This window comes from Gavialis gangeticus, unplaced genomic scaffold (genome assembly GCF_001723915.1).
Source record: "Gavialis gangeticus isolate Ggan-Ray unplaced genomic scaffold, GavGan_comp1, whole genome shotgun sequence".
Classification (NCBI taxonomy): domain Eukaryota; kingdom Metazoa; phylum Chordata; order Crocodylia; family Gavialidae; genus Gavialis; species Gavialis gangeticus.
The window spans coordinates 7,409,066-7,436,708 of record NW_017729026.1 but is presented as its reverse complement, the minus strand read 5'-3'; the positions used below and the strand labels follow the sequence as shown (position 1 = coordinate 7,436,708).

Sequence of the window (27,643 nt, the reverse complement as noted above, 5' to 3'; positions counted from 1 at the left end):
CCAAAAAGGAGGTTGAATAAAGGAAGAAAATAAGGAAGACCCCTGTGCATCTCATATGAATTGTGCCTCAGTTGTTTAAAACGCAATATGATGCTCCATCTAGTTCAAGGTCAGTGCTATTCATTATAGTTCCCAGTCTACTGCAATTACAATCAAAGAAAGTTATTTCATATTTAAGAGTGACTCTGTAAAGTACGTAATGAAAGACATGGGTGCTGTATTTTGTTGAATATATGAAAGGGACAAAGGTTACGATCTTGATAAGAAAGCCCTTTTCCTTAAAAGATATTAAATGTACCTAGAGGCAAGGAAGTTGCCATTACATGAAGAGCTAGCAGTAACTGCAAATACCTGGAATTCATCTTTGAGATGTGAAGAGTTTGTTTGAGAGTCTATTCTAATCATATCAAAATATGCAGCTTTGAATTCACAGACAGGGATGGCAGTTTCTCCACACAAGCAGGCTTCTAGAATGGCATCATGAATAAAGATGTACTGCTCCTAACCAAATGAGGAAAAGGAAAAAAAGTTCCAGCAATTTAAAAACAAAATAATATCTTTCCTTCATTTATGATGAGCATATCTTCCTTTCTCTATAAATCTTATTCAAAGCAGCTTCCATCAATCCTTTTGATATTACTTTTGCACCTTTAGTAGAGTACACTCTTTATAACTGGAATACAGTTAAATCAAGATGTTTCCCTCAGAACCAATTTAAGCCCAGTGAAACTTAAAAGCTTATGTACAGTAATTTGCTTAATGGGGACTTTCAGGTGATTTTGTGGTGCTTGGGTCTGTGTGTATGTCAGTGTTATGCTAGCGCTGCTTATTTGCTTCCTTAACAGCAGCTTTAAGCCCTACAATACCTACAAAATGCATAAATTAATTCAAGTACTGCCTGTTCCTGACAATTACTTGGCATATTCCATGCACCTTATGTCTAAGAAGTTGGCACTGGGCTAGTAATAGCTTTTGCACTATCCCAATGCAGATGATGCTTCCCTTAAATTTTGTTGTTCTGTCCAGTGCTGATTTGAGACCTGGACAATTAATTATTCTTTCCATCAGCATCTTCTTTTGATTATTTTACAACAACTATAGAGAGCTAGTGGCATCACAAAACTGGTAATAACCTAAAGTAGTATGTCTACACAGCAAAACAAAGGGGTGATTGTAGCAAGTGCTACCTGTGCTAGCTTAATTTTGCCAGCACAAGTGAGAATGGCAGGAAAGTGCATCATGGGCACTGGCAGATACTAGCAATCAGTGCACATCATCAGGGTCCCTGGAGGGATTGTATTCTGGTTCCTAAGCACACAGCTTCCTACATGTTCAAGTTCATGCTGCTGCCTCTTCACTGCTATGCTTACCTGTCCTGCCCTACTGGTGCCCATATTCTCTGACCCAAGGAGCTTAAAAAGAAAAGAAAGAGAGTAATGGGAAATTGGGAGAACAAGAGGAAGGGACAACAAAGATGACAGTAAGATTACATGATGACTTGGTAGAGAGGTGGTAAGCCATGTTAGTGTAAAGTCAAGCAGAAGGTAGGGCAGGGCAGGGAGGCATCTTAGAGACAACTCATTCAGAGAGGCATGGGATTTTATAGGCAAAACAATTTTGTCAATTTTTGCATCTGATGAAGTATGTTGTTTGTCTATGAAAGCTCATGCCTCTCTACACCACTTATTCTCTAGGGCCCCTAACACACAATACACTTAAGATGCAATTACCCAGTTAATTGCATCTAAAATAGTTACCTGGCAACATATTAGTGCAGTTAATGGCATGATGAAATAAGGAATAAGCCAAAAAGTTACTACAGGAAATATTTGTAATAACTTTCTGGCTGGTTCCTATCACATCATTAATTGAACACTGTCCGCCCACAGGGCTGGCAGCCCCATCATCTAATTTGCTCCCATGGCTGGGAGCCCAGATCAGCTGATGGGGCTTCCAGGCATGAGAGCACATAGTGCACCCCCATGGTTGCGATTCTGAATAAGCTGATGGCTGCCAGCCTCAGAAGCAAGTGGTGTACTAGGGCTGGGAGCTCCATCAATTGATGGGGCTCCCAGCTGCTGGAGTTTGCTTGATCCTGGGCTTTCCCTGCACTGGCAATATGGTGTGATGGGCTCTGATGCTCAATCTCATAATCATGCCTCTTTGCCATGTGTGTTACATGGCAGGAAGTACAATTGTGGGGGTCACATATCAAACTCCACCGTGCCTTTAATTTCATATCTGCCAGGGGTGTAACTTGCCACCCTGTTCAATCACAGTGACTTTCTCATGGGGGTTCTGATTATAGCTTAGTTAGAGTGATTTTTTTGGGATAGACTGCTGAAAAAATATTAAGGGAACTGGTAGAACTGTGAAGATGAGGAGGTGATGTAGCAAATGGGGAAGAAAGGATGTTAAGATGGAGGGAAAGAGCGAGGATGCAAATATGAAGCAGTGAGGGATGAGATGGGTAAGTGGCAGGTCTTGTGAGATCTGGCAGTCATAATGGTGGCATGCTGTGCACAGGCTGAATAATGCTAAAGTCTAAAGTAACCAGCACTGAAGACAATGTATAGGGACTATATGAATGCTAGCTTCTTGGAATTACTGCTACTATAATTGGGACGTCTAGAGGGACAAGAAGAAAGGATTAAAGTCATATCCTTTCCCCAAAATCCTCCCACATGGACTGGGGTATTTGGAAACTACATTTTGTTAAATCTTTTTCCTGCCTCCCAACAGATTCTCCGGACTCCTAGTTCCATGGTATTTTTCTTACCTAGGAATTCCTCTTATTGAAGGTAAATGGTTACTCTCCCAGGGGTATAGATGAAGGACTCTACTCTATTGATTATAGGATTCAAATCTGCCCTATTGCATCTAGGAAAGCATTCGTTCCATTTTAGGTCAATACCATACCTCTGTCTGGACCATATTGATGCGACGTGACCGTAATGCTTTGACACAATTGTAGATGTCCACAACACCTTCCCTTTCTGCCATGTCTAACATGATATCGATCACAATGTAACAGCCTGTTCGTCCAGCGCCAGCACTATAAAGAAGTAGGAAATAATTTCCAACCCAAAAAGTCCATTTCACAAACTTTACCAACTTTCATTGACATTTACAACAAAGTGCCTGGAACATTTTGATGAAATGCAGAAGTGCTCATATATTTCTTTTCTTTTCAGCTTCCTCTTTTCTCTGTATACTGACATTTAGATACTTATGAAATATATATAAAAGCAAAAGCAAACACTTCTCATTGGAACTCATATGTTAAGTAAAAGCAATAGTAGTGAGGTTCCTTTTTATTATCTCAAAAGGTTTCTTTGTGGCCTAGGAATAGTAAGTACATTTTAGCAGACTTTTTATAGAGTCTGCTAAAACATGAACTCTTTATAGAGTAATATTTGTCAGCTTCCCTAAGGAAGATCAAGCGTGACTTCCCTCACATAAAAGTTTTAAAACAAGAGAGTTATGGATGTATTTTACAACCATTTTCTCAAACTCTTCAAACTCTGGTTTGTCAATTACAACTCATTTGTGCTTTTCAAGCATGCATAGGATTCTTCCCTGCTTTAGAAAAAAACAAAATGTTGCAGATATTTGCGAAGAGATTTCATGCAATCTGTACAGAATCTGCAGACTGTCATTAAAACATCTCATAACATTTGGGGGAAACTATATTTCAATGAAATGTTCCCCATACTACAAACTGCAATATTTGTAGACAGAACATCACAGAAAAAAACCTCTTCGTAGCTATTGCCAGGACGTCCAGTATCCAGACTCACTTGGAAATATTGCTTCACTTTTACTTGTATTTAATTTACTTAAACTTATATTTCCTTAAGGTTCATTTTAAATCTCAAAGAAGCTGTAACAAAAAATGTCACAAATTTTGCTCTACATCAACTTGAATGATAGCTTACTGTACCAGTACAATCTGATACTGTTATCAGAGGAGAGAGGGAGGAGGGGCTTTCTGTCCATAATACCTAGGGAAATTCTACTAGAATCCAGCTACATTTGTGGCTAGATTAGTCTTGCTTCCAGTCCAAACAAGGACTTGGAGGACCTGAGCCATTCAAGAAGTTATACAACAACTACTCTACAACGATGAAAGATTCAAAGATAGCACCTAGGCATGGTGTGATATAAAGCTGCTGAAAATTCATCTACCTCTGCTTTACGCACCTGCAATGTACAACAATAGGCCCAGCACTAGGAGGGTTAGATAATTTGACTCGGCGTATAAATGAAAGAAGGCCTGTAGCATTGTAAGGAACTCCATGATCTGGCCATCCAGTGAAGTGGAACTGCTTAACTTCACGGATTTCATTGTAACCTCTCTGTCAAGACAATAATCATTTTTTCAGAAGAAGGTACAGCATTTAATATCTTCTCTGAATCAACCAACTACAAAACTGTTAAACAAAACTGTTAAAATCTATATGTAGTTTTCATAAAATATTTTAAGCAAAAACCCCATAGAATTCCTTCATTAAAGACTTATATAAATATAGTATATTTATTAAGAACCATGACAATTCCTGGACCTCCTTAGAATATTAATGAGAACAGAAATGATTTCAAACATCTTGGCATCTTACCACAAGAGGCTCATAAAGATGGCCTAATATGTTTCCTTGAGAACATACTGCAAGTCTGAAACCCATATTTATAAAATGATACTAGTTCCATCTACTGTAGATTAAAAGTCCCATTAATTTTGAGCATCCATACAAACAGCGGAATTTTATTGAAGTTTCAGTATGTAATCCTGTGGTTCCTGAATGAGGCAGGCGGGTATAGTGCTTTAACAGAAGTAAAGCAACCAACTTTGGTTGGCAAAACAAGGAATGCAGTCTAGACAGTCTTCAGGTATCTAAAACAGAAAATATTCCATGCCACTTTCAAATCTGGAGCTGCTGGCCACTGACCTGCCACAGGATCCTGGTCTCCACCTGGGCTTGGACCCATGTTGTCCTACACCAGTCAGTCACCTCTCCAGTCAGAACAAACCCTCTGCTCCACCTCTAGCTGTTCTGACAACACCTTTGTGTCTGCCTTGGTGTGGCAAGTCCTGTGTTCTACTCCCTGGTGTTTGTAACCAGCTAAGTAAGCCAGCAGTGTGTCTCCCTCTCGTGTCTCTCTGTGTATATCCCCTGATGCCAGCCAAAGCTCCAGCCCCCTGTCCACCTCTAGATCCCCAGACATGGTTGCCCAAAGCACAGACCTCTTAGCTGAGACCCTGCTAAAAACTCTGCAGCTGGTACTGCCAGCAACTGAGGAGCCTTGGATATACTGGAGGATCATTCTGGCCAACATCATCTTCACTGGGGATCTCCTGGACTATGCCAGGCAGGAGTGGGTGGATCTCTCTGCACTGGCCCAGTGCATGGACATGCCTCTACTGCATGCAACCTATTGTTTACTCCAGGAGGGAACAGGGTATATCTAGAGTGATCTATCCCCAGTTCTTTACCCACCCTGGCATTCACCATCATTGGTTTAGAGATACCAGTAGATACATCTCTTGACTGTTCTGTTTAACAGTTATTTATAGAGCGATTATCTATGAATTTGTCAAATCCTTTTTTTTTTAACCTGGTTATACCACAGGTTAACTGCCTTCCACATAAAAAAGTAACAATGCCTAAAATGTTTGGTTTCTACCCCAAGGAATGGCAGGTAGTTAACAGCAATATATTTGGTCCCAGAACAGATGTTGACTATTGATGAAGGAAAGGAAAATGAAGAAATACTATTAACAAAATACTAAGGTACAAGGGTTATGACAATATGCGTGACAAGGAACCACTGATGCTGACATATTCCTCTTAAGGCAAAATAATAGTTGCTCTTTATGGAATTGTTAATTAGGCAGGATGATTTGTTATTCTATTTGAACAGGTGCAAGCCTCTGCTTAGCTCATTGAACTGCTGGGAAACGATATTTTGAAGACATCTTTCAAAGTACTTACCCTTTCAAGGGTGAATGTCCTGACTACGTATTCTGCAAGTGGTTCCATTTCTACACAAGTAACTTTGAAGTCACCATAAACTTCAGTGTCATCAGGCCAGTACTTGTAGCACTTGACCTAAATACAAAATTAAAAGGTGAAAATTAAAGCATGTGAAATTGAAAGCATGATAAATGGTAACTAAATATGCTATTATTTATTTACTTCCAAAATGACACTGCCATAACCTGATCTCCACTGGGGCCCACCTATACTGAATACCAGTCAAGTTTTCCCATAATTTGAAGGAATTTACAACACCTTATACTACTTCTTAAGGGCATCTATACAAATGCTCTGGGATGGGTGAGAGGGATAGGCTTTAATTAGAGTGGCTCTGAGAGCACCTATGCACCTTAAATGCAGAGCCCTGTCACGTGTATAGGTGCCCTAAATGCCCAATTAAATTTCTGAAATAGTGAAACTGAATTCCTTAACTTCTGAGATAGGTGATTTATAATCTGATTTCTACCTTGTACTAAAGGTACTGTGTGCTTGTTCTTTAGCCAGGTAGTTGTGACCATTTGAGTAGGGTAATATACAAATGATTCTTATGTACTAGATTGTGTTACGACTTTTGGATTTAGGCAGCATCATTCTCATAAAAACAATACACCATCATCTGCTGCACTAGCTCTTCTTTATAGAGCTGTCACGTTTTAATTTGCTGTTTTAAGCTGCAAGGATATTTGAACATAGCAATATACTATCTAGTCTCTCCATTTCCAGAAGCAGGGGTCCACTTGTCAAGACCCTACTGTTCTTTCTCTGACTGTGAGAAACCATGGATTATTAGGTAACTCTTTTATTAGGTTGTACTGGTTTTAAAATCAAGTTACTTACCCGCCCAACTTCAACTAAATTTGTAACCATCACAACACAAGCCGATTGCTCCTGCCATATCATCCTCCAGAAATCATATACTGTTTCATGGACTGGACCTGAAAGAAAACCAATACTTCAATATTATATAATAAAACAACAATAGAAGTGAATAGGAGAACCAAAATCTCTTTGCACAATAAGTTATTTGTTCACATTTGGAGGGGTCTAATAGTCCTTGCATCACCATACTGATCACTACTCTTAAACTGTAATGTTATTTTGAATGAGCCCAGGAGTATCTCAGTTTAATCAAATTACAACTTGAAAGAAGGCAGGTATTTGATCACTGTGCTAGAAGCTGAGATATTTCCAGGATGGAACAATGTGTGTATACATCCCTACATATGTTTTATTTTTAAAACTTATAAATTAAGTTAATCATAAATTCCAGTTTAGGCACCTTGCAAACACTTGACAAAGGACCCAAACCTTTCACTGTAGGCTGCCAAGTAAGATTAAATACAACTTGCAACAAAAGGTGTGTCCAATATGCAACCCCACAACCTGGGGGTTCACAAGACTTTTCTGGGAGGTACACTGGAGAAATTGTGTAATGACAGACTTAATTTTCATTATAATAATAATTGGCATTTAAGCTGTTAAAATATAAAATGTATGCTGGTAGGATATGTGGGCAGCTGGTGAATCTGGAAGGGGGTACTCAATAAGAAAAAGTTTGAGAACCTCTGCATTAGAGTTTATGACTTTATCAATTAGCTTGCTAAAACGCAACTAAAATTCCAATCTAGATAAAAGCTATGCAAGTAGGTGTGTATATATATTAGACAGAGTATAAAAGACTGGACAGGGAAAAGAACAACATTTTACAGGCCATTTTTTTAAACAGGCATCCATTTAACTTATAACTTTGCAGGTGTAATCAAATACAATGATTAAAAAATGATCAGATGGAGGCATTTCATTACCTGGATTAAGAGCATAAATATTTAGCTATATGCTATAATCCTATCAGATTTATGCCTGTAATTGATCGCAAATGCAAAATTAGAGGAAATCTTCAAAATCTGTCCACATAGCATGAAATAAAAACTATTCAGCCTACTTGTTTATTTTTTATAACTTGCATAGCTTAATTTCAGATGTCAAGGGACCGATTTATGAAATTGACACCTTTTCTTCTAATTCTTCTTTTATTTGCCGAGTATTGAATTTCAAAGACTGTCTCCTCTTCTCTAGTTTTGGCTCATCTAAAAAACCTGCTGCAACATTATTTACTTGCATTATTTATCCCAGCAATACTGGTCTTGGATGGACACCATGCAATAGGATAGTATGCTGAATTATGAGAAGAAAAACCCCTCAGCCAGGATGAATGTTTTCTGCTCTTTCAGCCCATGTGCTTCTCCCAGGCTTGCTTCACAACTGGAAATTACTGCAGTAACTAGTGGCATTATTGACTGAACTTACAGGGGAAACATTAATATGTGGAGATAGTCAATATCTAATTAGTGTGACATATTAGTGCAAGTTTTCATTTATGCAATGTACACCTAGGCAAATTATGCAAAATTGTTGCAACAGAGAAAAATAAACAGCAACTGTTGCACACTATAAATCATACCAAATCTGGTACCATTTTGTTATGCAACAGATAGACTATTATGGAACAGGTTTGCTGGCTGACATTTACTCTAGCAAAGTCTTACCTTGGGTTGCAATATAGTGACTTGGTCTCTGATATCCCTAAAAAGTCAAAACAGGTTCATATGAGTATTGTAATACTGACAAAAGCACTGGAGGCAGGGAGGGTAGGAGGGAGGAAAGGAGGGGGAAATGAAGGCATAATGGATTGCAGACGTGTTAGTTATAGAGACAACCTTTTCAGAACAGATTAGTGGTTAAGAGCTGTATGCGCTCATAACTGAAACAAGTCTATTCAGACTGAAAAGGTTCAAATGGTTACAGATAGAATGGAAAAATTAACATCTGACTTGAACATACATCGTACTGTAACAGTAAATATTATTTTAGTTAGGTCACTGGCCCTTTAAATTGGCCTTGTTTTGACATGTCTTCCCCTGCTGAGTGTACTGGATGGCTTATTTAAAAATTAGAAGCGAAAATGGCCTTTGCCTTCACAGTATCTAAAAACCAGGCATTGTTCCTAATTTATATGCCATGAAACAAGTATATACTTCACATTTTCTTTAAAAAATAATTATTACTAATGTATGAAAGATGTATAGAAGAGCCGTAAATAAATAAGAACAGAACATTCCAGTGGTAGAGCTGGACAATGTGTGCGTGCACAGAATCAAGGACCTGTTGTAACTGGCTTCAATGGAATTTTCTGCAGAATATGTTCAATGCTATGCAAAATACGTGCATACTATATTACACATGATACACATACTGGTATACACACACACATATATGGCAGTAAACCTATTCACAGCCAATCCCTACCAATTAGTTGGACACATCCCATCACTTTACAGTGAGGGTTGCCAAAATATAGACTAAGCTTCCAAGGGAGGTGGTGCTGTCCCCTTCCTTGGAGGTGTTTAAAAGGAGATTGGACAGACATCTGGCTGGGATCATCTGACCCCAGCACTCATTCCTGCCTGAGGCAGGGGGTAGGACTCAATGATCTAATAGGTCCCTTCTGACCCTAACAACTATGAAACTTGCTGTTCTGCCCACCATTAACTATCAATTCTTAGCATACGAACAAGACAAATAGACCTGCCTGACTTGTACTAAATCAAGTCCGGCAGATGGGAATTTAGTAGCACTAGATTGCATGGAAACAATATCAAACATCACGCTGTGCAAACAATAGAGAAATAACGCTTATTATAGTTTAACAAAGTATACAAATTCCAGTACCCATTACTGGTACGGTGAGTCACGAAACTGAAGAATTTCCATGCATCATGAAGATTCATCTCCTCTTCCTGAGAACTTCTTAAGCAACCTGGCCAGGGATTAAATACTATCCTTTGGGGCTCAAAAAAAATACTTCTAAAGAGTGTTTTATTTTTTGCCTTGAGAGTGAGGATAGAATTATACTGAATATTAGGTATTTCCAAAAAAATCCCATGGAAGGATAATACAGTCTTCCAGGAGGACTTAATATTCACCACCACCTTCAAATAACAGAAATAGAATGCATTCCTAGCTTCTTTATACTGAAATACTGCTTTGAGCAAAGTGCCATTATAAATATGCAGTCTTCCTCTTGGGTTATGATGAGGTGGCATTTATTTTTAGTGAGAAAATAGTACCTTTGAGAAGCAGGGTTTATTATAAAGTCACAGAACCTTTGTGGAAGTCCCTTGGAAAAATATCATTGGGCCTACAAATCACAGAGGGTGAGGTAAAAGGTCCAGTGCTACATATGTTATAGAAACTTTACACCCTAGACTATCTTAAACATTTTATAAAGCACTGCTGGAAGAAGAAATGTAGCTTGGTGCTACATACCTGAAAGCTTATGAAAATCCCCCAACCTGTTAAAACATACACTAGATATTGTGGATGACACTTTTTTCATAGGCCTTTTGTTTAACCAAATTATCTCCTGTGTCTTTGCTTTCTTATCCCAAACAATGCCATATTTTGCTGACCAAGAAACATGGCAAAGATCATTCAAGTTTCTAGTGCCTTTAAGTTATTTCTTAGCAAAATGTGGAAATCAAAACTGAAATTTGAAAAAGAAAGTTTTCTACAGATGAAATCAGAAAATCTATACTACCTCTCAAAAATTATGTTTGTGTATACACTACATAATATCCAATATATGGCACCTGAAGAACAAATATGAATTAAGTATTCAACTTGTCTAGAAATACACAAAAATGGCTTCTCTTTTAAAATAATTAAGAAGTTGGTATTATTCTTACCTTCTTCAAAAGCACATATTAGAAATGCCTCTTAAGTATGTTTTCAGAACCACTAACATACAGCTTACTACCCAACTTTTCACATACAAATGGCAGGGGGAAACTAGAAACCCAAACCATCAAAAAATAACATGCATGTGAACATCAATTTTTCTTAAAAAGACACGGTCACCTGGTTCATCTAACAATAGCCTGAGATATGTCAGGGCTAAGTACAGCCAGTCAAAAAAACCAAGGCTGAATTGATTCAATATTCACAGGCTGTCTAAGCTGCCTAGACTGAACCGAGAAGCAAGTGAAAAGACTTTCACTTTTGATTCTGGAAATGCAGACACATGCCTACAATGGCCCAGGCCAGAAGCCAGCAGTGCTAGAACATGCCTCCCTGCTTGGCTGGAGCAGACAGCTTGGCCCAAGTTTAGCCCATCCACCCTGTGAGGGGAGGATTTCAGTGGAGGTGCAAAGCATCCTGGGATGCTGAGGAACTGAGAGCTAACTTGAATCTGTAGGGGATCTGGGACAGAATTTCAGTAAACTGATTTAACCTAAATCAATTAAGTCTGATACTACATGCATCCAGGTTTATCTGAAACAGGTTCTAGCCATTTTGCAAGCAGTTTACGTGCAGTGAACTTCTGCTGTGGTACAGATATAAACCCATTTCTGGCCACTTATACTGGTTTACGTGCAACTTCTATCCCTAGCCCAAAAGTCTAAACTTTTTCCTAAAGTACATACAAAAATATTCACAGCAAAGAAATGATAAAAACAGATGAGTAAATTAAATGAAGCATGCATAGATATCTAACAACAAAAATAGAAGTGTAAAGTAATTAAGAACAATGTCCATGTTAAATATTTATAATAGGATGCTGTTATTCACATATAGTGGTACTTACATCCCTGTACAGCCAAATCTACAGCCCAAACCAAAGTCAGATGTGAAAGAAAGCACAATAATGTCAGTGAGTACTAGGACGTAGAACAAGGAAAGTGTACATTTTGTTCTTAATTAAAAAGCTTTCATTACATTTGTTGGCATGCAAATAAATTTGTAACATGCAAAAGTTTTGCATACAGAAGCTGCAGAGTGATACAAAGCCTTGCAATCCACTTACATCTATGTAGTTGGCATTAATGTAATCTGAAGAAGGATCATCCTCAACAGGTTGCAAAATCACTCTGGAGTGGTCATCTGTAAATTTGTTATAGGAAACAGACCAAAAGTCTACTTTCATATGGCTCCAATATATGTGAATTACAAATCTTATAACTTTATGGAAAGGCTTCTGGGAAACTTTTTTATTTAGCCTCACTGCTTGATATTTTAGGAACTTTAAATTATAAGGATTTGCATGGAGCCCTTTTGTTCAAGGGCCTCAACATGTTTCAGACAGACAAGGTTCTTTGGGTGAATCTGCCTACACCCCTCAACATGTTTCACAAACTTTAATTAAGCTTCATTAATTCTGTGCAGGTGGCAGGTATCATGTTACATATGGTAAATAGGCAACTAATCTAAGTGACTTGTTCAGGAACTTAAGTTAGTGGCAGGGAGGGTCATCTAGAGACCCAGGATAGCTCTGGCTCCCACTCCTGCACTCCCACTTCTAAAGGTCATATCTATATCCTCAAAAACCTTCCAAGTGCTTCATGGTAACAGACTTTCAGTTACTTAAATTGCTAAGCACCTAAATCCGTGCCTATCAACTTCCCCAATGACACTGTAATTACACATGCAACTCACTTTGTACAATAGAAATTAAATGTGTTCCCCCGTGCATGACTCTAAGCTATCACAAGCTTTAAATCTGAGAACTAGAGTGGGGCTACCTGGTCCTAATTGCCAATGTAAAACACACCAATGTTAAACAAGAAGACTTCTGACACACTGGCCCCTGAGCTGCAACAAAAAATAAGGTGTGAATAGCCTGCTACACTTTAACCAAAAATACAATTTTAGTTGCAGAAAAACACCATTCAAATAAGACCCAAAGACTTTTGTTAGCTTGCCATTCTCAAATGATCACCACCACTTGCATATAGTATGGTACAAACACAAACTTCTACCCACATTAGAAGAAGAAAATCTTGAATTAATGTAACTGTTGAAAGACAATGACAAAAATTTGAGAGACAGCACTGTAATTCTGTACTGAATGATAGCAAGCATTTAATTTTATAAGCGGATGTACCACTGGATTATGGAATTATGTCTTTTCAGTTTAAACATATACACAAGAAATACAGCAGTGCACACGAATTTCTATGAATATTACCAAGCATTTCTCACCAGCTATCTCTGTACTTACATGCAATAATGTTTCCATATCGGTTCTTTGTTCTGTTTTGATCTTTTTTAGCAACATCCCAAGAAGCTGACTGCCCCTCAAAAAAACTCTGTTTTAAAAAAGTACACAGATATGGAAAGTATTAAAAATGAAATCATTAAATCTAGAATACAAACTAAAGATTTGGCAACACAATTGCTAAATACATTTTTTCTGTACAGTACAACAATTCTCTGCCATAAAAGAATCTCAGATTTGAAGGTCTGGATACACACTTGCACCTTTGCTAGCAGAGGTGGCTATGTTTCTAAAAGGAGAGTCTCTCATAATAGTCTGCATGGTCAAAGAATGAGCCAATGGAGTGATTCTCAAGGGATTTCTAACCCAGCTCTTGCTTGGTGAAGGACTGAAAAATGGACAGACAGGTGCAGTGATCCTCACAAGGGAGGAAGATGGGAAAAATAACAAGGAATCAAGGATTAACACACTGAGAATCTGACCTTCCTTCTCAGAACACCTTCTAATATATTTGTACTTCTACAATATTTTATACATTTGTTTTTATAGCAAAGCAACCAACACTAACTTTTCAGCAGAACCCACACAAAGCCTCCTTCTAAAATTACTGTTAACACTTCTTATTCATTTCCAAGCTCATTGTCATATTGCATAGCTGTTAAAAAAAAAAGCTGCTACCTCAGTGATAGCACAAGGCTTTTTACTCTCGTTTTACTGAATGCCCAACAATCTGTTTTCTACACAAGTATTTCAGAACAGGTGGTTCTGAATGAATTCAAGTCAGCAAGGCCTGATGAACTTGATCCCAGGATACCAGAGGAACTGGCAGAGGAGATCTCAGAGCCCTTGGCAGTGATCTTCAGGAAGTCATGGGACACATGCCAGGTACCAGAGAATGGAAATGGGCCAACAAGTGCCCCTCCTCAAAAAAGGCAAAAAGAAGGAGCTGCAAAACTGTAAACCAGTTACCATCACCTCAATGCCCAGGAATTTACTGGAGCATATCCTAAGGAAGGCCTTTTGCGAGCATCTGCAGGAGGAAAGGCTGATCACAAGCACCCAGCACAGATTTACCAGAAACAAATCATGTCAAACAAACCTGATGTCCTGCCTTAACAAAGTAACCACACGGGTGGATGAAGGGAATGCTTTGGATATAGTTTATCTGGCTGTTCGATGCGTTTATTAATGATTTGATGCTAGCACAGAAAGCTTCTTGAACAAATTTGCATCTGACACTAAATTGGGAAGGACTGCACTGTAGGATGGGAGTGCAATTCAGAAGGATCTTGACTGATTGCAAAGCTGAGCTAGAGCTAACAGGATGAAGTCCAGTGCTGACAAATGCAAGGTGCTACACCTTGGGAAGGATAATCATAAATACACATTCAAAATGGGTGACACTTGGCGAGATGGCAGCATTATGGAGAAGGATCTGGGAGTTTTGGGAGATCACAGACTCAGTATGGGTCTGCAGTGTGATACAGCTGCACAAAAGGTGAATACATCAATAGAAACATTAGGTGCAAGACACAAGAGGTGCTTCTCATCTTGGCACTGTTTAGGCCTACAGTATTGTGTATAAGGCTCTCTACATTTTAAAAAGGATGTGGAGAAGTTAGAGAAAGTTCAGAGTCTGCCAACAAAAATGATAACATGGTTGGAAGACAAGTCATAGGCGGACAGTTTAAAGGAAACAGGCATATTTAGCTTGTGGAAAAGGTGCTTTAAAGGGAACACGACAGTAAGTCTTCAAATATCCTCTCATTACTTCTCTTGAGATTCTCCCACTATTGAAGACATATCACTGCCAAATTCTTTTTCTTTTTTTTTTTTAAATCTCATTACACGTGGTATAGTAATCCAGAACACTCATGTCAAAGATGACGCCATAGTAATAAAGTACTTTTTTTGGTAAAATAATCTATTAGTAAACCAGTGAAATTTTACCTCATATTCCTCTTTAAAACCATAACTGTCTGATGTCTTCATTAGGTTAATATGTTGCAGCAAATCAGCCACTCTGATAGCTGGGTGCAGCTGTCCAGTCTGGTATGGGGACTCTGTTCCTTCACATAAGTAGCGGGGAACATCTAGCAGACGACTAGATTCTGCTGTTGCACTGTGATTCTCATCTGTGGTGATAAGAAACCACATACTTGAATATCAGTTAGACTAACAATAGTATATGTCTTGAATATGTAACAGCTACAGTAGAATTTTAAATGAACTATTGAAACAGATATTATGATTAACTCCTCCACCCAAATTTATGAAAGTACAAGTTAGCACCTAGCACATTCTAGGTGTTAAATTAATATATGTATTTATTTATTGGATTGCTCAAATTGAAGTTTGAAATTCTCTTCTGTAAAAATAAATGTCTAGGGGTACTTTCTCAAAAAAGTTACACTATTGTTTCTAATGGCCTTTATTTTTTTTAAGAAACGCCATTCTCTTGGTACCATTGTAGAAGTTAAATTTGATTTAAAAACCCCTACAAACTTATATAAAAAGATGGTAATACTGTACAATAAGCAATTAAATGAGGCTATTTTCCCAATGCTACCAGTATATCATGACATTATATCCAGAAACAGTGAGTTCTGATCCCAAAGAGAGAAACATACAGAAGAAGAAACACCATACGTTCCAACACATACTGTTCATCATAAAAATTATTTCAGTCTGACTTCAAATTCATCATTCTAGTAGTAATGGAGGTGTTAGTACTGCCATTGTGTATTCAACAGAACAGATGAGCCAGCAAGTGTGCGACTTTCAGCAGGGCAGTCTCTACTTTAAATAATGGGGGCTCATGTATACACCACGATTTTTCCCTTTCATGTGCTGCAACTGCATGTCTTTTGCACAAGCAGGATTTCCCAACACTTTAAAGTCTTTTTTGTGCGTTAAACTAAAACTCCTTGGACATAGTTTAGTTTGGCTTGCTGGGAATTAGTGTCATGTCCACAGATGCATTGTGTGCAAACACAAAGGCACTCAAAGACATGTAATGAGCCTCTCTGTCCACCAGATGGCACTGCAACTTTTTTGTAGTTCACCCCTTTGAATTGCTTTTGCTTTTTTTTCTTGTGTTGTTTGCCAGCTCCTTGCTTCCACAGCTGCATGGCAGGGCATGGATATGGGGTGGGTGGGGGCCCTGGGCCAGGGGGAAGCACTGGACTGTCCCGGTCTTCTGTGGTGCCAGCCAGGGACCCAGCTTAATTCCTTCAAAAACCTAGTGCATGTAAACACAGATGCAATGCTCCAAGGCTTAATTGTTTTAAAACCTAGTAGATGCAAACACAGATGCAATGCTCCATAATAAAGAAGTTGACATTTTATAAACTTATTTTATTTAATGAGGATTACAACCCATGGTGTGTACAGGTGCCTTGAGATGCTATTTAAGAAACCAGTTTTTTAAATTTGTATTAGTGTTTAACAACTGTTCTATCATAAAGGATTCCAGCACACTTCTCAAACCTAAACTGATGTAACAGGCTCAAATGTAATCAACCTGTTGCTTGAATGCTGCAGTTTTTTAAATCCTACTGACTGCTTAGTCTTGGAAGAACGATTTTTACTGAAATAGGGGAAGTATTTAGGAAAAGTATCATTGCAGAAAACACAATTTGAATATTAGATTATTCAGCATGTGTTGTTGTTGCTTCCCTACATTCTTATTAAGAAAGAGTTCACTTATCATTCAAATCACTGCACAAGTGATCTAACATGTTGCTTTGCTCCTTGTTCCTCTCAAATAATCAAACCCTTTCCCCAACAACATTTTAAGTTTTGAAGAGGGACTTAAAAATTCTCTATAGGTTTCCCAAAAGTACAAAATTCTTGCTGTCTTTATCAAAAGAAACACTAAAGTTAGTAACCTAGCTTCTTAAGCTGTCACACATGAGTTGCTAATTTCAATACATTTATGCCTCATTGACTCACCTAATAGCATGAGTGACATGTACCAGTCACTTTTTACTATGGTATTATACATATTAAACCATACACATCTCAAACAATCTCTTGATTTGCAGTTCTCCACAATTCCTTGCAGTGTACTTACCCGTAATAGGCACTTTAACCCATTGAAGCAGTAAAAAAACAATGAGTGAACAGAATGTAAGACATTTATTTTAAGTCTGTATTAGATTAGAAAATGACTAAAAGAAAAATAGCATTAAAAGTTGTGAAAGCTTCATAATATGCAACATTTAGTTTCTTTAATATATGGGTGCTTTCATGCCATCAAGTGAAATGATAAAGACTTAAGAGCAAAATTACCAAAGTAACTTGCTACCAATGCACATAGAACGCAATGAGATATTAATATCCTAAACATGAGGAAATGGATAACCCAGTACAATTACAATCTAACAGAAACCTCAGATAAAACTCATTTTCTATAGTTTTGGTCCCATAAAATGCTTCTCATCTGTGAAAAGTTTACTCTGATGTGAATACATACATAAACTACAAAACTGTCCTTTGATTAGCCCACAGGCCTTATTCTTCATAGTAGTATGTTAGAGTATAATCTCAATAGATTAACCTTTCAGTATCAACTATGTGATTCCTGTAAATGAATCTGAAGTTTCAGTAGCTCTGATGACACTGAAAATATTGTTGGACCCACCACTAGTGGTGGGATAAGCAGCATCAGGGAGCCATGTACATTAATACAGCTGTTACACATCCTCAGCTGGCAACATCTCCAATGGGGCTCCACATCCCAGATTTAAGTAGCAGACTATGTCCCTATTTGCCCCACCTCCTAATTTCCAGCCCCTCCAGAAGCCCGGCAGGCAAAACAGTATGGCTCTGTGGCTTGGATCTGGCTTGTAGGCTGTACATTTGGCATTCCTGGTAAAGAGAACATTATCGTAAGTGGGTATACAGGTGGCTGAAAAACCTGACCTAGAGTAATTATCAATGGTTAGCCAGGAAGACTTTTCATTAGGATCTGCAGGGGTTTATCCTTGGCCTACCCAATATTTTCATGTAATGACCTGAATTATAAAGGTGTGGTTAGAAAAAATGCAAAAGACATCAAGCAAACACTTTGGAGGACAGAAGCAGAATTTGAAATGATCTTGATAAATTGGAGACACGGGGCAAAATCAAACAAATTAAATTTAAACAAAGACAACTGAAAAGTGTATTAACACTTCTAAAGGAGAAATCGAATGTAGAGATACAAAATAGGGAGTTACTAGTTTGGCAACAGTACTGGGGTTTACAGAGAATCACAAACTAAACATGAGTCAACAGCATGATGCAGCTACAAAAAGAAACATATCCCATTGGAGGATGTATTAACAAAAATGTCATATATAAAAGAAGGGATAGGACACATTCTTAATATTAGTTTAGAGTCCCAATGAGAGCAATAAGAATGTTAAAAATCTAAAAACATAACCTATGAGGAAAGGTTAAATAATTCGGATTTGTTTGAACTGGAAAATTGAAGACAAGGTGGGCAGTGTGGACAAAGGGGACTGGAGGCCTTCCAGCATGGAAAGAGCTGTTATAAAGAGGACAGTAATGCACTGTCCTCTATGTCTACTGGGGATTGGTAAGGAAGAAATTAGTTTAATTAGCAGGAAAGTTGATTGAAGTTAGGTGTCACGGAAAAACTAACTCTAACAGTAGTAAATCACTTGAAAAGATTACCGAAGAAGGCTGTGAAATCTTCCTTACTGGAGGTTTTTAAGAACAGGTTAGCAAACATCTGATAGGAAATTGTTAGGCATAGTTAATTGTGCCTCAGAGGAGTGAAGGTGGAGTATATTACTTGGTAGGTCCTTAAAGCTCTAAATTTCTATTATTTTAATTTCCAGTCTAAATGTATTAATGTATAACACATACCCATTTACTGTCCTTATTAATGTAACCAGGGTAACTGACGGAAACATACTATGCATTAGATTTTATCACACCAGGAGAAAGAATGAACTCAAATTTTCCACTACTTTTTATAATCCCTCCCTAAAAAAAGCAATGTCTTTAATGCTGTTTGTAAGGCAAAACCCCCATATGCCTGTTCAATTTTTAAAGTTACTCCAAAGTCAACATAGCCTATCACTCAGAGGCATTTGCAGTTACACAAGGTCTGGAAAGCACAAATCAAGATTTTATTAATCTTTCTTGTATGTTAGGTATTTTAAGCTTTTTTCTACTTAATTATTACTGTTCCTGTTTAGATAGAAGACTAAGCGTTGGGTTCTATCTAAACATAATACAGTTTTTAATGAGGATTCTGACCTTATAGAGTAATTCATCTGAATTAGTTCTAGAGCCTGAGGGTGGTAAATCTCACTAATGTTTAACAGTGGTTTCATTTAGCTGCTATTTAGTTTGCACTGGGAATAATTTTAAATGCAGAAATTAAAAACTACTGTTTTTGCATGGCATATAAGCCAACTTTAAGTCTGAATCAATAAACTGGGTATGGAGTTGAATATACCTGCATTGTCTAAAAAAAGCCTAGTTTTTTATTATCTAAAACAAGCTGCTTCACTACTACATACAACATATTTGTTGACAGAGATCTAAACCGTGCAGGGAGATGGAAGTCCATGCAGGAACACAGATGAAGGACCAGGTCCTCACCTAACACAGCAGTCGGCACAAGCGGATCATTGGGCGCTGTAGGAAAACAAAGCTCATGAAGAAATACATTACCCTCAATTTGTATCTTTTTAAGCAGCAGAACAACACATAGAAAATAACAACACTAAGTGAAACTCTCATTCATTTTGTTACAGAATGGTAAAAAGAAGAATAAGAATGCACAGTGCCTTTTACAGGACATGTCCCATAGAAGTCAGGTGAAAAGTTACCTGGCTCTATGCAATACGATTTTTTACTATTATCTACAACAAACTAAACTTCATTTGCAGTAATATAGGCAGTGATTTGGGAGTTCATAAGCATATACAAATTAAATTCCTATTTGTAATTATGTTCAAGAGATATTACATGCACTTAATTTAACAATCTTTTACTCTTGGAGGGGACTTTCCCCTCACTAATCTTTACAGCTAAGTACAGACAGTCAAATGACCAAGGCTGAATCTTCACAGGTTAATTTAAGCTGCGTAGATTGATCTGATAAGCAAGTGAACAGATATTCACTTTTCATTTCAGAAATGCAGCCACATGCCTACAGTGGCCCAGGCCAGAAGCCAGGGGGCGTTAGAGGTCCACCTCCCTGCTCAACTAGAGCAGACTGTTTGGGCCAAGGCTAGCCCCCATGCCCTGCAAATGGGGGTTTGTGGAGAAGGTGCTGGGATGCTAGGGGACTGAGTTCACTTGAAACTGGAGGGGTCTGGGACAGAAGTTCAATAAACCGATTTAACCTAAATCAGTGAAGTCTGATACTATGTTCATCCAGGTTTATCTTAAACTGATTTCAGCCATTTTGAAAACAGTTTCTATGCACTGAACTGCTTTTGTGTTATATATTTGAACCGGTTTCCAATCACTTTATACCAGTTTGTGTGTAATTTCTGTCCCTAGCCTATTAGCACTGAAGTAATGGTTCACTAATATAGAACTATGCTTTCCACTTTATCCCACACCTTCCTTTAACATACAATTACCCAGCTTCCCCAATCCTAAAATAATATGGTGTTAGAAAGGTTGCCAATTAACTTAGAAAAATACATTAGAAAGTGTAGCTAATAGCACCATTATTTGCAGAACTCAAGGTACTTTTTACAGCAGGTACAGGGAAAAACAGGGATTCTGTAGATACTAAAATAGTGGCACCTTAGGCAAATCTGGAAGGATTTTAGGGGTTACAAGTAGAGGCATGCAGAGAAAGATATTAAGTTCCTCTGTGAAACAGATATTTCAAAATTTGGTTTCACTCCAACTGGGCATAAAAAAACAAATGTTAGAACTCCTCTGTGAGAAAGCATGGAGCTCTAGCTTGCTCTCCAGAGCAGGGGACCAAAGGCTTCCGGCTAGCCTGCATGATGGGGTGCTTGAGAGCTGTGCACCCTGGAAACTGCAGGAGCTGAAGTATTGGGAACTTTAGAACCAATGCTACCAGTTTTCCTGAGAGCCGACTAGGTGAGCTCTGGAGGAACTTACGAGCTGACATCTCTGACATCTAGATGTTTGGCTCCACCTCAGCCCATCAAGAGGGCTGCCAAAGAGCTGGGAGCCAAGTAGATGAGGCTCGCAGGTAACCAGGCAGGTTCATGCCTGTCTAGGTTCCACTGAAATTTCATGGAAATCAAACTGTTTCTGTACAATGTATGGATCTTGACAAACTGGCAATTGTCATCTCTAACTACCATGATAAACCATTACTATTAGACTACTTTAACTCCATATTCAGTATCTGGCTAGTGTTAAGCTACAACTGAACCTGAAGAGAATGTTCTTAAACTATGTTATCTCCACAGCATATGATCTTCACTGAACATCAAGATCTCAAGCTACCCCCAAATCTCATTTCCTACATAACACAAACCAAGACAGTTTCTACTCAGAGTTCTAACTGAGGGTTCCAAGAATAAAGGGAAGTCATAGATTCATTGATTGCAAGGCCACAAGGGACCTCAGAAGATCATCGGGTCCAGGCCCCTGCACCAAGCAGGAAAGATAACCAGGGGTCAGGTGACCCCAGCAAGGTGACCATCCAGGCTCCTTTTGAATTTCCACATGCACACTGCCAACGGGTGCTTTGTGCCCACACACAGCCATGAACTCTCAACCTTCAGGCCGAGCTCAGCATGCAAACCGCTAAGCCAGCCAGAAAGACCAGGTATAACTTTTGATATCACCATGGCCTGTTTTTATCCCTTCTGAAAATATTAAGGGGATCTAACAAAATAAACCAAAGAGTCACTTTTATGATCACTATTCAGTTCTGAAATAAGTCATGTAATAATGGTACATTGTAATATAGGCCTGGATTCAGGAAAGAATTTAAGCACCTGGTAAGTGCATCTGAAATCAGCATTGAAGTGCTTTATGGAATCAGGGTTATGATAAAGTGGAATGATGAGGCTGGCATAAAACTAAACATTTCAGTACGAACCTTTCTCCTCTCTACACAGAGACACAAGCTTATCACAAACCTGGAGATACAGCAGCAGATAGCTTATAGAATCACTGTCCCCTTCTATTATAATCTGCTCAGAAATGTATTTGAGGCTCACGCTCTCACAAACAAACTGGTTACAGTTACAAAATGGTGTACAATAGCAATGATTGAATATTTTCAATGTATAGCTATAAAAATGGTCTAATACAGAAAAGCAAAAACAGGATGTGCACTAAATGGTAGTAACCAAAACTAACTGCAAATATGTTAAACAATGTATTTCTAGGAAAACAATACTCTCCATCCATATGACCTAAACATTCCTTTCCAAACCCTTGTATTTCCCTGTAAAATCTACTTACAATGGTTCTACGTGTAATCATCCTAAAATGCCAAATAAGGTGCTTTTCTATTCCCTCACATTCAGCTAAAATCTTTACCTGCAGTATGTAACATTGCTTTACTTACATCTTGGACTAAAGTTATGAGAGTCCATGAACGTGATTGAAAGAGGATCCTCTGCATGAAGGGTGCTCTGATCGGCATAACTCCTATCCATCGCATTCACCATGTGTGTCATCTCTTGCCTGGTGTTCCCCATGGCATCTTTGCGTTTCTTAGCAAGTTTGCTGTCCAGGCAAAAAATAACAAAAAAACAACCTTAATACTAGAAGCATTAATAGCTGCAATAGAAAATAATGGTGGTGCTTAAAGAGCACATGAGTAAGATGCAGTTGCTGCAATGTCCAACATGATATTAATACAGTTATATTCACAGCCATAGGCAAAGCATACTTGAGCATATTATGGGCAGAGGCATATTTATGCTGCACAACTACAGCAATATGAAAATTCCTAGTTTTCTATGCAGTAAAATATTTTTCCCAGAGTAATTATACTATAAATACATTAAAGTATAATTAACTTTTAATTAAAACTGTAAATAAAAAGCATCTGTGTATGCAATGTTATCAACCATCTCATTTAAAATTGTTTTGATTTTATAAATGGATAATTCATTCCCCTTGTTTTTCCTGTTAGGGAGAAATCATTTCACCAATTAAATTACTTTAATAGCCAAGAAATCCAATGAAATAACAGAACACGCATAATTATTCAATGCAAATTAATGTTACCTTCTGTGTTTAATAGTGCTCCATCTGTTTATAAATGAAATCCAAAAGGGTGTATATTTCCTCACTGTACCTGACACTAAGTTTTTTTTTCCTGAAAGAAAATCTGTATTCTTCATGTGTTTTGAGGGCAGTACAGACTTTTGGCATTAAACACCTTGGACTCTCCATATACCACAATCAGGTTTGTAGCACCCTGAATTGTATTGCTAAAACCAAAATTTTATTGCTACCACCTTTCAATTGCACACTAAATTTTCTAATACACCTTCCTTTTGAATGCAGCATCAGAAGTTGCTTACTGACACTGGAGGCCAAAACGAACATATATTGGTAGTCATTTTAATACTACTGCACTTAAAATCACTCTATCGGTGTAACAGGTATGCTCTTTGGTACCTTAGGAATGCTCTACAGGCATTTTATTATACCAACAAATATCATACAAATCTTCAAAATTTTAAACAGTCACAACTATAGATCAAAGCAGCATGATAACCACACTTGCATATGCTAGGAAACCATCTGTCATGCTTTCCTTGGATGAGCACCAGATATGAAAAGATAATAAATATAACAAATACAGTATTTTTAAAAATCTCAATTTTAAAGTGCAGTTGAATTTCATGGGTGTAGGTTGTAACCCAAAGAAGCTTGTCTGCCTGTTGAATTTCATGAGCTTTTCCTATGGAAAGCAAGGTTTATAATACCTGTTAAATGTATTTTCAATGTATATATCTAATATTTCAATCATACAAGCATTGCTGGCTACTTCTGGGTGGGCTGCCAAATTCTAATATTCAGTACCTCCACATGAAGAAGAGGTAAGAGATTGACCACTCCTGTAAGTTACTTATAATGTTATAACTTTGATGTGTACCAAGATTTCCCACAGAACAGAAGGGGGAAGTGACCTCCCCAGGTCTCTGAGAATAGGAATGGGGATACGTTACCTTTACTGTCTTTGCAACCTGGGGACTATCTGTGGGAGGGCTGTGTCTCAGGTTACACAAATGTAATTCAGCTATTTACCGTGCACTAAGAAGTGCCATTGGTGGACAAGACAAAGCTGATTTAAGAACTGTTGCTCAAGTGCAGTCAAGTGAACAAACAGGATTCTTACATTAATCAAACACTTTGCTCTTCTTAGCATTTTCATCTTAAAAACTACCTGTTAATTAAGGAAATTTTGAAGGTTGCCTCTTGAGACTATTCTACTTCAATTAAAACCTTTGGGTCAAAATGAGAACTCAGATGGGCAAGACTAAGCATACACACATACATGACTGTGTTGGTAAATAATAAACAAGAACAAAGGACATTTTCATGTCTTTTTAAAGCCTTTTATGATACAAGTGTTTTTATTTCCCCTCTCCTCCAGAAAGTTTTAAAGTAGGTTTACACAATGCTGTGGCTGAACAAACCTTTAAATGTATAAAAATAGAAGCTCCAGAACTGAAAATGCTTTTGATTTATGACTGCTCTATAATTCTATCAAAGCTTTCATGAAACTGGCATTTCTAGTTCATGTTCTGTTTGCCAGTGTCAAAGCTTTTCAAATATTCTCCATACACTAAGCTCTTATTTGGAAGGATTCTATTTTTGAGACTAACCCTGGAATGGAATGGAAAAAAGGCTGTTAAGTCTCCTATCTCACCATATTAAACTCCCTTCTGAAGCAGGAAACTTGCTAGCTATGCTAAATAAATCAGCATCCATTAAAGCTTTCAAGTTATTAGTGTCTAATAGAGAAGCTTGCTACTAATTCTTACATAACGTGCCAACTACTACTTCTTTAAAAAAAAAAAAAAAGTTTATTGTATTCCAGCACTGGAATCTGCAGATGGCAAGTGTAAGGACATTTTTATTGTTCAACAGCTCCTGACTCCTCGTAGGTTTGATTTTCTCTCTTAGTGAGCTAAAGGCACATGCAATCTGTGCTTCAGGACACTTAAGCAATTCATTATGCAAGTACTTGAGGCTGACAGAAGTGTAAATGATTCTCATTATGTATTAAAAGCTCCAACTGCATGAACCCATGAGGTGGGTGTTTCAGTAGGAGCTAGAGGGGAAAAGTGCTCCATCATAATATGAACCTGTGCAGTTAATTATCTTTTGCTGAAACTAGTGTTATTTAACATGGAAATTAAAATTCATCACAATAAACCAGAGGATGGAAATGTTAGTTTAATATTGCTTGCTTAGCCTTCTAGTGTATTTAAAGTTGTCAAATATCAAACCTGTTTAAAAAAAAATCATGGGGGAGGCATTACTATCAGACACTGTTTCAGAACAGGGCTGAACCACAGGCTTTGGTTTTTAAGTCCCTCTCTGAAATCAATAGGATTTAAACATGTACTAAAAATGAAGCACATGATCAAGCACTTTCGCATGATTACTATCAGTAGTGCAGACATTTTGGTCCCCAGGTACCATGCAAAGAGCCTAGTTTTACATGTCTGATATTTACATCTGATTTTAACAACAAAGGTGTTGTTCAGGATTAGTTGCAAATGTACCTTTTCTACAGCAATATGCTTGAGTTAAAAAAAAGAAAAAACCTTGGTAATTCATGAACCCTAACTTAGTAAATGGGGTAGCTACCACAAAGACAGTTGTAAGCACGATGTTTCGGTTTTTAGTTACAATACAAATTAAATTGTGACTATACCAACTAAAATGATAATTATGGAAAAAGAGCAGGCAAAAATAAAAAATCTCAGTATACAATTATAAATACAATATCCCTTTAAAAAAACAAATGATGTAAAAGCAGAAAAATGACAAGGGAAATTTTTAACCCCTTAAAACCAAGGAAACATAAAAATCATTCCAGCTTTACCAAAACTATAGACTTCTTTTCTTTTTTTAAAAGGGATACTGCATCTTTAAAACATGAAAAGAGTAATTCACCCATGTTCTACTTACAGGTAGTAGGAGTATGAATAGTAGCTCCTCCTGGCAAGCAAATCACAGACAGTGGAAAAAGAGAAGCAATGGTGAATGAAAAGCGTGACTCCGTCACAATCAATAAAGCAGAGAAATGTGCGTTTAAAAAAAAATTGAAAAACTTGTGTTTCTTCAGTTAGCATTTCAACTTGCTCATGCACTGATTAGCCTTACTTTGCCATGCAATTAAAAAAATACACTCGCATATAAAAATGGTTTGGTTTTTAGAAAGATCACTTGAGAAAAAATAATCACATGCTGACATTTCATTTATTGCCAAAAAAATTGAAAAGTAAATGGATTATGTATTTTCAACATGCAGCTCAGCGTAATATGATGATCGATTACCACCTAAATGTCATGAGAAAAATGGAACAGCTGTGTACATATCTTGTGTACTAAGTATCCTTTTTACTTTTCAGATAGAAAAAATAATTATCATGTTAACAAATACATTCAGAATCAGAAAACAGCTAGATTTCATTAATGCATTTGAAAGTCTTAACTGGTACACAGGTGTACATATGTTTGTAAACATACTGTATGTAAATACATATGTACACACATACTGTACAACAATGCACATTTTTACAGTAGATGTATGCGCATACTAACACATATATACACACCTTTGCTGAATGCAAACATGTTTTATATATTTAAATCTTAACTTTGGAAATGTTGATGTAGGCATGCTAAGCATCTAAAATATGGAAGGTAAACAAATGGAAGGAAATGAAGTACATTTGGAAATCATCCAATAATGGTTAAAAATGATATTGATACTTAAAAGATGCAGTATCCCTTTTTGGGGTAGTTTGATTACTTTGTAAAACTTTATAAGAGCTAATAGTCTCATCAAGTTGAACTTCAACTCAATTTGTACAAATGATCAAGCAAAAGCATAAAACATCTTTCAGGCTTGTAAAAGCGAAAACAAAACTTCTTAAGTCATTGATTGCTTCAAAAAAAAGATAAAGCCACATTTAATCAAATTTAGGGATCTAGGTCAGTCCATGAGACTTATTAAACCTATAAGGATAAATAAACTCATTGTTTTGTTGAGTCTTCTATAATAACAGGTTATGATCAACCTCAAGTCTCAAAAGGGATACTACATTATGGAATCACTGGATATGTATGCTGAAAATGATTAAAACACATCAGTTTTCAGTCCCACCAAATCTAACTGGAGTGGATTTATATGTATGTGTTGGGGTTGTTATATCTCTTTGTGTTTTTCTTGTACAAGGAGCCCTGATTCACCAGAGGGGTTGAATTAATTTAGGTGTATGTTATGCCATTCTCCCAAAGTTTTATATATTTGTCATATGTGACCTTGACTAATGGATGATCTAAAAAACTGTCCACTTTCCCTAAGGGGGAAAAATGAAAAGAC

The 27,643-nt window shown here is 37.5% G+C and overlaps 1 protein-coding gene across 1 annotated transcript in view; it reads right to left on the bottom strand.

Moving 5' to 3' along the window:
- Positions 1-27,643, bottom strand: part of PTPRK (protein tyrosine phosphatase, receptor type K) — a 791,004-nt gene that overhangs the window by 12,430 nt on the left and 750,931 nt on the right. The window contains exons 16-28 of the mRNA XM_019520302.1: positions 22,631-22,791; positions 19,714-19,749; positions 17,168-17,179; positions 15,043-15,227; positions 13,096-13,183; positions 11,902-11,978; positions 11,683-11,700; positions 8,585-8,621; positions 6,876-6,973; positions 5,994-6,110; positions 4,204-4,358; positions 2,920-3,055; positions 352-501 (exon numbers count right to left, since the gene is read on the bottom strand). Of these exons, the coding sequence (XP_019375847.1) occupies positions 352-501; positions 2,920-3,055; positions 4,204-4,358; positions 5,994-6,110; positions 6,876-6,973; positions 8,585-8,621; positions 11,683-11,700; positions 11,902-11,978; positions 13,096-13,183; positions 15,043-15,227; positions 17,168-17,179; positions 19,714-19,749; positions 22,631-22,791 (1,270 nt within the window). The remainder of the gene's footprint in view (positions 1-351; positions 502-2,919; positions 3,056-4,203; positions 4,359-5,993; positions 6,111-6,875; positions 6,974-8,584; positions 8,622-11,682; positions 11,701-11,901; positions 11,979-13,095; positions 13,184-15,042; positions 15,228-17,167; positions 17,180-19,713; positions 19,750-22,630; positions 22,792-27,643) is intronic.